The sequence below is a fragment of the Triticum dicoccoides genome, chromosome 5B (assembly GCF_002162155.2).
Source record: "Triticum dicoccoides isolate Atlit2015 ecotype Zavitan chromosome 5B, WEW_v2.0, whole genome shotgun sequence".
In the NCBI taxonomy this organism is placed as follows: Eukaryota; Viridiplantae; Streptophyta; class Magnoliopsida; order Poales; family Poaceae; genus Triticum; species Triticum dicoccoides.
Genome location: NC_041389.1, coordinates 659,175,045 through 659,185,592, shown reverse-complemented (window position 1 = coordinate 659,185,592; position 10,548 = coordinate 659,175,045). Strand labels below are relative to the sequence as shown.

The following is a 10,548-nucleotide window of genomic DNA, read 5'->3' as shown; positions in this document are numbered from 1 at the left end:
AAGTAGCAATAGCGAGGGTTATAAACCCTCGCTACTAGTAAGCATCTGCCTATAAGCTTTTCCCTAGTATATCTAAACACTGTGTGTGACTTACGCGCAACTGGTTTAGCTTCTGGTAAAAAAAGGGGTTGTAGGGCCCTTTGATTTTATTTTTATTTTTGCGAAAAACTTCCAATCTATTCATCTTCAATCATGGCAGTACAACGAACACCAGAAGTAAAAATTACATCCAGATCCGTAGACCACCTAGCGACGACTACAAGCACTGAAGCGAGCCGAAGGCGCCCCGCCGTCATCACCCTTCCATCGCCGAAGTCGGGCACAACTTGTTGTAGTAGACAGTCAGGAAGTCGTCGTGCTAAGGCCCCATAGGACCAGTGCACCAGAACAGCAACCGCCGCCGAAGAAGAATAACGTAGGCTGGAAGGATTCAACCCGAAGACACACGAACGCAGACGAACAACGACGAGATCCGAGCAAATCCACCAAAGATAGATCCGCCGGAGACACACCTCCACACGCCCACCAACGATGCTAGATGCACCGCCGGAACGGGGGCTAGGCGGGGAGACCTTTATTCCATCTTCAGGGAGCCGCCGCCGTCTCGCCTTCCTGAGCATGACACAAACCCTAACAAGACAGGAAAAAACGACTGAAAACGGAGCCCTCCCGCCGGCCCTTGGCAGGATCCACTGCGCCCTCATAGCCCTAGGGCCACCGGAGACGAGACGGACCTGCGGCGGCGCCGGCGAGAGGCAGAAACCCTAGCTTTATTTATTGGAGGAGGAGGAGCGACTTTTTGTCTATTGTGTAGTCGCTGCTATTGGCAGTCCAACTACAAACAACCAATTAAACAGCCCGTGTCACAACAAACCGGCAAATTCTAGTAATAAAATGACACAAGCCAAGCACAATGACACAAATCAAGCCTAGTGCAGCTACAAACACACACAGGAAAACAACAGCAACGGACAACCTGGGCCACGGTAGAGGAAGATTGCACACAGAGATCAAACAAACAACACCCGATGGCCGACGACAGTCGACTGAGCACTAGTCTTCTGCCTGTCCGTCCTATATGCCGCTCTTCTCCGACATGGCTCATCTTCTGCATATCGAGCCAAATCCAATACAAATCCCCACAGGTCTGCTGCTGGTTCCAATCTTCGTTGGAGCTATCCGGTGTCTCCCATTCCTGGTCCTTCATGTCTAATTCATCTTCCTCCGCCGTGCGGGAGGAGATTCTGCCCCTCATCCCGTGCCCCGACTGCGGCTACCGGCTTATGACCTGGATTGCTCGGGGTGGAGCGAACGCTGGGCATCGGTTCTATAAGTGCGTTAACAGAGAGGTAAGTTTTACCGTCATCGCATCATGATAAAACCCACTCAGATCCTGAGTCATAACGACAATATTTTTGTGCGCCACTCTGATCTGTACTGCAGGTTGGGTTATGCGAATTCATAATCGTCATTTTTGGCACTGATCAGCAGCCACTCCAAGCAACTCATCAGCCGGCACCCTCCGTGCATCGCAGAGCTCGTCTTCCGGACTCAAATCAGGACCTGAACCGTGCATTTCAGCAGGCACGCAATATACGTGCTGATCCACAAGGCAGGGAGGCTTACCGCTGGGTGAATTAACCTAGCCGCTCGGCTGACACGATATGCCTAATTGTTGTTTTAGCTGCCACGAATTTACTGGCCATTGAGATACAACACAGCTAAAACTAGGAAGAAATTGTACAGCCGACCTGATATGCTTCAAGAGGAGAAGACAAGGGGACTGGGAACAGAGAAGGAGACAGGGGAATTCAGACTTTTGCTACTTATTTTCTTTTTTTCCACCAAAACACATTACAAGACTGGGTGTTTATACACCCACAAACCACACACGACTCCTAACCAGGGCCTCACGTACACCACACCAGCGCCCGACACTCACACGCACAAGGACCGGCTGTGCCCACACACACTGACGCTCCCAATGTCACATTAGCACTCCAGTCCCCTGTGCTTGCTCTGGCATGAGTCACCGGCCATGACAGAAATATGTCATGCTGAAACAATCTAAGTTTGTAAATTATTCAGTCTGAGTTCTGCTGCTTTGTCCACCCCACAACTTTTGCACCGTGCAGGTTTCCTCACCTGCTTTGGGACATCCCCGCGATCAGGGCAAAGTTGTACATTTGTGGCCTTGCCGCCGAAAAATCGTGCAAAATCTTGTCCTCTTACTCAAACCTTCATAAAACGCCTTCTCTCTGCTTGTCGTAGGCCTTCCCATGTCCTTCCTCTTAGCCAGAGGTAATAATCCTGACAGCCTATTACCAGACTCGTTAGCCGAGTTGTTTCGTCGTTGCCAACAACACTATCCACTCTGTTTGGTGCAAACTGAATACCAACTTGTGTCTGAACCTGGTTAACAACATCTCCATTCTCTGCCATCATGTCCTCTAATCCAAGACTGTCTCTTATTATTTCAGCAAATGGTGTCATTCCAGCAGCACAATTCTTGATCATAGAAATTAGATGCGTATATGCTTCAACACTCGTGTCCCCCATACGGACAAGCTTCATGTCATGCATCGACATATTGAAATGCCTATAACTAAATGAATTTTTGTGAGCATTGTCCTTCTGATATTGTGTCAGATGAGGGAGTAGGATGTGTCTGGCATCTCTAGTCCATCTTTTCACTATGTGCTTCCAAGGTATTTCCTTAATAAGAATAAAGTCCAGAGCCTGTTTCAAAAATTCATACATGTTCATAATTTTTTCATCCAGCATGAATTTGCAACAACCAGGATATGAGGTCATACGTACCTTCAAGACATGGCTGTAGAGCATCCGCATGTGTGCGAACTGGCCGCATTCACAATCAAATTCCTCACCACTTCTCCCGCCGCTCTGCCTCGGTATGAATTGTAATATACGTTTTTCCTTTCTCGATCTCTTCCATCTGGTATGCTCCGCACTCATATACTATATGGCAAAACTGCTTGAACATAGTTCGTGTGTAGATTTTGCCAGCATGTCTTTTAGTTGCGATGTTTGCTCACGTAAGCGGTCTCCCCTGCGATTAGCTCACGTCATGGTCCATGTCAAACATATTCAGTTAACTCCACTACGAACTTTCTCATAGTGAGCTGGAAAGATATTTAAAATGCTCAAAGATCTGTCATACCGCACACCCACAGACTATCTTTTGCATGCATTTTGTCTGGTCCACATTTAGCCTGCTCTTCCCTTACCTAATACCGAATCCTTTCGCCCACGAATATAAATTGTAAAAATCGTACGCCTCACCAAGTGTGTCGAAACTTGTTCCTATCTTTGCACAATGACAAAGTCTCCTGTTTTTTCTGCAAATCGCCGGACTGATCTCTCCAGGGCTGAGATCCTGTGAGGGCAAGGAGCACTCTGGAAGCCATGCAAATTATTAGCACATAATCATCAGGTTTTACAGTTTAACTAAGCTATAAACTACTGTTGCTCACAAACAAAAAAATGCATCATGTTTGCAACACAATTTAGCGAAATCTATTATTCCAGTACTCTTGTGTTTATTTCTTATAAATTATTTATGTTTAACTCTGTACTTGCAAGACATCTTCTTCCCGGAGCAATAACAATATTTTTATCCAGGCTTGGTTCTTCTTATACAATCCCAACTTCTAAATATACACTTACTGCTTTGGCGAACAATTTAACAAACCATCTAAAATGAATCTAGTCACTTCTGTTTTATGTATGTGCACTGCAACTCAAATCGAGAGGATACCCCTGAATTCTTTAAACGCAAATGAACAGTACTGTAAAATTAATCTTCATACCTTTGCGTCCACCCCGGAGTTTTTGGATCCACTTGCTCTATAGAGTGCTCTGAACCTTGACCCTTGTCTGCACTGGCCGGCTCTGGAGCGGCGCCGTCAACACAGATTTGGCCGTCTGCACTTGAGGCCGCCGGGGCCGGCAGCTCAACCTCCGCCGGCGCCATGACTGGGTAGTGAAGAGGCTCCATGGTGTTGTTGTTCTCGTTAACCTTCTCTAGCAGTGTTGTGGTACTTCCGCAAAAATATTCAGTAGACAAAATCAAATCATTGCTGAAAACTTAATCCAAAACCGTGCCAAACGGAGCCACAGCGAGCAGATTCTAACCTGTTTAATGGCTGCAACAAGAATTCCATGCTCGCCGGAGGACCTGGGAGCTCGCTGGACCGCCCACTCCCTTTTCCCGCAGGAGATTTCTCCACCGGTTCCCCGCCTTGAAGAATGCAAGATCCAACTTCACTGGGTAGGGGATAGCTTGCCCCAGCGCCCAACTTCTGCATTTACTGCGTGCCCTGCCGCCACTACCGGAAAGCACCGGATCTGATCCACAGATCAGGACGCCGGTGACATCTTGAACCACGACTCTGCCTCGCTCCGTCCATGGCGTCCAAACGTCCGTCCAAGCCAGGGCCCATCGGTCAAGTGCGTAGAGTGACGTATGGAATTCATGTGGACCCGCAGCCAGCCACACTCATTTAATTCATCGAATCACAAAGCTATTCTGGACGGATCAGATACCGAGCTCCTGTGAGCTCGTGATCACGTACTCCATGTCCTACTTCTTTATCTTTACTTCAAACATGATTTATAGGTAGAGTGATTGACCGGAAAAATTCATAAGGTTTCTAATTACCAATTGGATAACCTCCGTACCAAAAGTCTTGTAGTAAGCGCCACCAAAAGTTTTGTCTAGCTTCCTCGAGTATTTAACAAAAAACTATAACATTTGGGTTTGCCGTCCCACTGAACTACCACATTTAAAAAAGTGATCAAAAACTAAGATTTTTTTTAATTTTGTTACTAAAAACTATCAAGTCGTGTTGATGACCGTTTCAACCATTTTAAACGCGTGTCCAATAGGGCTGGCCCACATGACTGGTCGACGACCACCCTAACGGCTAACGGCGCGCGTCTGCTGGCCGTTAGTGCCGCCGCTCGGTCAAAACTGGCCGACCGGCTCGGGCCTTCCCTACTATCTCTCACTCTCCCTGAGCTCACTCTCTCCTCTCCTCTTCTTCTCCTCGCACTCCGGCGACACCTCGAGCATGCCGTTGTGGCCCTTTTTCAACGAGATCTCCGACGATGGCGAGTACATGAGCGAGTTCAGCAACCTGCAGATGAGTACTTTGTAAGTCAGCTCACTCTCTCCTCTCCTCTGCAGGGTTAGGGTTTGAAGACACTTTGAATTTCTTCCATTTAAGTTCATATTTGTGAGTTGTAGTTGATATATATGTTTTTGCTGCTGCAACAAACTCCTGAACCTGTGATAGACCCAAGTTTCTGGGGGACTTGTGGTTGAATCTGATAGTAAGTCCATCCTGCACAGGCAGTGGCCAAGCAAGTTTGTGGCATTTGAAGGCACTGACACTGACATGAGATGCATAGGATGTGCTACTGAGGTAATAAACTAGGTTGTGATGGCTGTAATTGATTCATTTTGTGCTATGTAGTGGAAACATAGTACTGTTTAGTTGATGTTTTTCTGAATTTTGCTTTAGTGTAATACCATTGCTATGTCTGAATTATGTAAGTGTAGTATAGAGCTCTGGAAACGGATCAATGTTTTGTAATTGTAGTATAGAGCTAGCTAGTGTAGCCATGTACTGGTTTAAGGTTTATGATTTCTTCTTCTGAATTTGTTTGATTACTAGAACTTTACTAAACGTGCAACTATGGCATTGTAGTATAGAGTACTACTTAGTCAGCTCACTGTAAACTTGACTGAATTTTCAGGATGATGTGAACTGTGGCATTGTGGAGTGGGTAGATGCCCCTTGGCCTGTAATTATGAAAAGGTGCTTAACCAAGCTCTGGGATATGTATCATGAGCATAACCTTGGTAGAGTCCAGGACAATGAGGCTCATTAGAGAGAGGTTGCAAAACTGAACAAGGAGCTTGATTCTCCGGGCAATCAGTACAACCAGCTTGTGGATGACGTATCCAACTTGTTTTATTGTCACGATGGACAAAAATCTCATGACATGGATTACACAAGCCAGACAATAAATGAACTGAAGGAGAAGAAGAAGCAACTTGAGGAGCAGACAAAGATTGAGATTTAAATGGAGAAGGTTAAGCTGAAAAAAGAGCAGATGTGCATCCTGCAGAGTCAAGCAGATATAATCCATAACACAAGAAAGGCCATGAAGGAAATAGAGGTGGACAAAGACCTCCTCAAGGAAGAGAAGAAGAAGTTGGAGCATGTCATTGCTGAGCTCCTGAAGACTGGTCATGGGTGCAAAGAAAAGTTGGACAAGATCAAAGAAGTTGTCATGGAGTGAAGTGGTACCTATGGTTTGTAAGTAAATATGAGGCCTATATATAACTTGCCTAGGACTGGAATCTGATGCAGATATGCATCCTAGTATTAATATTAGATATGGACTGCCTATGGTTTCAGATCATTTTAGTTGGGTGTGGGGTGTCGTAATGCCCCTAATCTGTAATGCTCTAAGATTATGCTCGGTGTAATGGCCCTGATGCTAAGTTAAGAACCATATTATCTAAGTATGATGAAGTTTATTTCTGTCTTTTTCATCCTAAATGGTTGCATCCCCTACTTGCAATTTGTTGATGAAAGCTAGTTTTGAGTATCTTAAATTCCTGCATGAAATTTAAACAACATCCAAACACACACATATTACATAGCATTAAGGTAGTTTCTGTTTCACATAGCAGGCACCATACATAGCATTACATAGATAACACATATAGTGTAACAATGTTTTCAAGTCACTAAAACTGAAACTGGACCTAAAACTTAGTAACACTGAACAACACTGAAGATAACTGACAATGACGATAAATGACGAAACTGAAACATTCTATTCCAGTTTCACTTAGCGCCTGCCCTGCTAAGCATCCTAAGCGTCGTACCTCTTGCTTGACCTGGGTAGGATTTGGCAGCTCCTGAACCTCCTCTTCGTCTTTGTCTTCGTCTTCATCGATGTCGATGATGGGAGGAGGATAGCAGCGAGACTGCGGTGCTGGCGAGGATACGATCTGTAAGTCGTCGTCGTCTTGGTGCACCTCTGCATTAACTTTAGATGTAGCTTGTGCCAGAGCGACGTAGCGGTGGGTTGCCCACCGTTGCCTCTGCCCAGCATCGACGGAGCCAGACTCCTTCATTGCCCATAGCAGCATGTCGATTGACAGGATCCCCTTACCTGGGTTTCCATAGTGTTCGTCCATGCACTGCTTCTCTTCAGTCATCGCCTTCTTCCTCACTTCCTCTGCTGCATCTACGAGCCCTTGGGCGCTAGTGTATCTCATGTCAACCTTCATGTAGTTGAGGAAGAGGTCTTGGTCGCCGCATGTTCAACCAAGAAGCATGGCAACCCATCCCTTGCCAGGTGGGAATACAACTGCTTTATTTGTCCAAATTGATCCGCTTTATTTGTCGCCGCCATGTATCACATAACTCCACCGGTACTTTTTCTACATATGATCTTTATTTGTCCAATTTGCAATGTATTCTAATGTACTTTTCATTTCCTATCGATTTGGTTCTCATGCTTCACATAGCTCCACCATTACTTTCTCTACATGTGGTATGCTTTATTTGTCCAATTTGCAGCGTATCCTAATGTACTTCTCATTTCCTATTAACTTCTATGTATTACCATGGCTTATTTTTTTGATGGTTCTAATAGTTTGGATGGTAAGGTATTGGCCTTTTCGTTTTGACTCGTTACCTCCAATTCTTAAAAATCTTACCATTTGGATGATGTGTCTTATCTTTAGATTGTTTCAATAGGACATGCAGAAAATTTGGGCATACCTGCAGCTTATGTCCCGCTTTCTGGAGGGCTTTATCTTCATTTGCTTTAGCTTTGTGATATTAGGCTTTTTTTTCTATATCCTCACAAGTTCAGATGTCTTTGCTATTGTTCTCGGGTTCCTCTCTAGTGAGCAAAACCTATATTTACCTACTATCGAACTTTTTATATGCACCAAACAATGATTTATATTGTTTCAGAATAACATATAGGGCAAGCATACTCAACGTTGATAAAGAAGAAAATGCCAGGAGACTTCATCAGGGCATGGCCATCGCTCCACTCTGGACAGATGCTCCAGCTATCCACGTCGGATTCTACAGTCCAGCTCATATGAACCTGATGCTTGCAGACCAAAGCGGTCTTCTGCAGTAGAACCCGTCTCTTGGCTGACAAAAGCAAGAGAAAGAGGGAAAAGCAAGAGAAAGTGGCTAGGATGACCTTGCCCGTGCCCCTTGTTTGAGTAAATAATAGAGGATGGGTCCCACTAGAAGGGTGGCTAGCGTTGAGTAATCAATGTCACAACGGTGGTCTTGTCTTCTCTCGCTGAGATGGAGTGCACTGGGGCATCACCTGGTGCTGCTACCATTGTTCATGCCCTCATGAAGCTTGGGAGGGTACATGACAACATCATCGGTCCCGTCCTCTTCCTTCTCATTATCTCAGAGTAATTGCTCTTCAACCAAGCCTTCAGCCTCGGGTGCCTCCAGATCTCAAGGATCACGAGGGCGGGGGTCGTTGCACCATAGGGGGGAGGGGTAGTTTACGGTATCTGATCTGTTTTTTTTCTTGGTCCAAAACTCTAAAACGGTGGTTATTTTTTCAGTACACCTCTTTTAAGGTATCTTATTATCTTAGTAGGCTCATGACGTATCCTATCTGTATAGAAGGAGAGCAAAAGGTTTATACAAGGACTCAAATCAGATTGCTGGGCGATAAGACAGAATTAGACACCACACCTAAGATCCTAGGCTAATTACTCTCAACAATGGCATTCTCCATGGCTCCTGCCTTTTTCCAGAGTTTGGGTCCTCTATGGTGTGGCTCACCAGGTCCCCTCCTCAACAAGCTGCATCCAGAGGCTCGAGCAGAGCAGAAACCTATTGCCGTTACCAAAAAAAAAAAAACACTCCTAGCTTCAGCTACTGCAGTGGCTATATGAACTGTTTTTCCTAATTAACCCAGCATCTGACCAATCTCTGTTTTATATAAGTAAAAAATGTTTGCATCATAGGTGCAGTATACAACTAGCAAACGCACTATCTAGTACCAGTACATCGAAAAAAGATCAGGCCTCTGAATTTTTCTGTATCTGAAGGTAAGACTGAAGGTTTTGCTTCCATGGAAGAAAAAAAAACCTTCCTAGCAAAGTTTGGTCCAGAGGGCACGCTGGAAGAACTGCTCCCGCGCCAGCGCGCGCACGCTCCGGAGGTAGCCGCTGAACGGCACGGCCCCTCCCTGCACCGCCTCGTCCAGCGCGTACATGCTGTCCTCCAGCGCCAGATCCATGGCCGCGCACTCGAGCCTCTGCACCGAGAGCGCGTCCGCGGGCTGAACTGCCGCCCCCGCCTGCGCGTCGCCGTGCGCGGCCACCGTCGCCCGGTTCGCCGCGACCCAGGCCTCCAGGGCGTACGCGGCCACCGTCACGTCCTGCAGCCGCCGCTCCAACGCGTCCACCTCCTCCCCTGCCCGGCGCACCACGCCGTCCGCCGCCACGCCCCGCACGCGCAGCTCGGCCTGCACGGCGAACAGGGCGTCCATCTCGGCCTCGCTCGCGGAGCGCAGGGCGGCAACGTCGGCGCAGGCCATGGCGGCGAGGGCCTCGCGCCTGTAGGCGACCTCGGCGGGGAGGAGGGGTGGGTCGATGCCGAAGGCGTGGGAGAGGGACCGGACGAGGTCTCGCAGGTTGGAGGACGGGAACGCCCAGGAGCGGAGGTACGGGGCGGCGGCGGCGGCGGCGACGAGGCCCGAGCGGTCGACGAGGGGGTGGTCTGTTCTGAGCACCGTGCCGCGGGCCGGCGAGAGGAACACGAGGGGCGGGCACCGCGGGTAGCGCTCCGGGAGCCAGACGACGGCAGGGAGGTCATAGGAGCCCCCCGCGTGGACGATCGGGATGGTGCCGGCGGCCTGGAGCAGGCGCGCGGCGCGGCCGTCGTCGTGGGTGAAGAGGGCGGTCCTGGGGCGGAGCGAGGGGAAGGCCTCGGCGAGCGTGGCGAGATGGTCGGGGACGAGCCACTTGACGTCGTCGGCGTAGGGCAGCGCCGTGTCGAGGAACTGGTGCTGCGCGGCGCTCGCCGGCGGCGCGGGAGGAGCCATCGATCAGAAGAATAGATGGATGGATCGCAACGGCGCAACCGGCACGTACGTACGGTTTCTTATTGGACTTGCGTTTGGTTTGTTCTCGAGGTAGGCCGCGTTGGGGAGAAGAAGTCAGGATTCGGAAAACTACCGAGACGTAGAACGCGACACCGAAAGCGGCAGGCGTGCAGGGTGTAGCCTGGCAAAGCATTATGGCGGGGTTAATTCCCTCAACCACTTTCCTATCCATGGTTTAAAATTTCAACAAAATTTCAGTGAAATTTCTGAAATTTCGCATATTTCAATGGGCTCCAAAAATATTTTTAACCCCAAAATTTCGATGCAGATTCAAACTGATTTAATATAAATTTAAATTATATTAAAATTAAGTGAAATTTGAAATCTCAAAATCCTAAATAATTT

At 47.7% G+C, this 10,548-nt stretch overlaps 1 protein-coding gene and 1 long non-coding RNA gene across 4 annotated transcripts; both read right to left on the bottom strand.

The window, feature by feature from the left end:
• Positions 1-1,810: 1,810 nt before the first annotated feature.
• LOC119312398 lies at positions 1,811-4,479 on the bottom strand. 3 transcript variants are annotated; one of them, XR_005151314.1, is made up of 4 exons: positions 4,156-4,479; positions 3,831-4,061; positions 2,821-3,417; positions 1,811-2,739 (listed from the first exon to the last, which is right to left on the bottom strand). It is a non-coding gene; the product is annotated as an uncharacterized LOC119312398 (long non-coding RNA). The 3 variants fall into 3 exon arrangements; XR_005151315.1 differs by having other exon boundaries at positions 2,821-3,070; positions 3,182-3,417; positions 3,831-4,477; XR_005151313.1 differs by having other exon boundaries at positions 3,831-4,478.
• Positions 4,480-8,887: 4,408 nt separating this feature from the next.
• LOC119306543 (protein ELC-like) lies at positions 8,888-10,198 on the bottom strand. The gene has a single exon (XM_037582732.1). The coding sequence runs from the start codon at positions 10,141-10,143 to the stop codon at positions 9,190-9,192; it is 954 nt and encodes a 317-aa protein (XP_037438629.1). The 5' UTR covers positions 10,144-10,198; the 3' UTR covers positions 8,888-9,189.
• Positions 10,199-10,548: the final 350 nt, after the last annotated feature.

Bases quoted from the DNA above. Each gene is read 5' to 3' on its own strand.
- LOC119306543 (XM_037582732.1), bottom strand. From the start codon at position 10,143: ATGGCTCCTCCCGCGCCGCCGGCGAGCGCCGCGCAGCACCAGTTCCTC.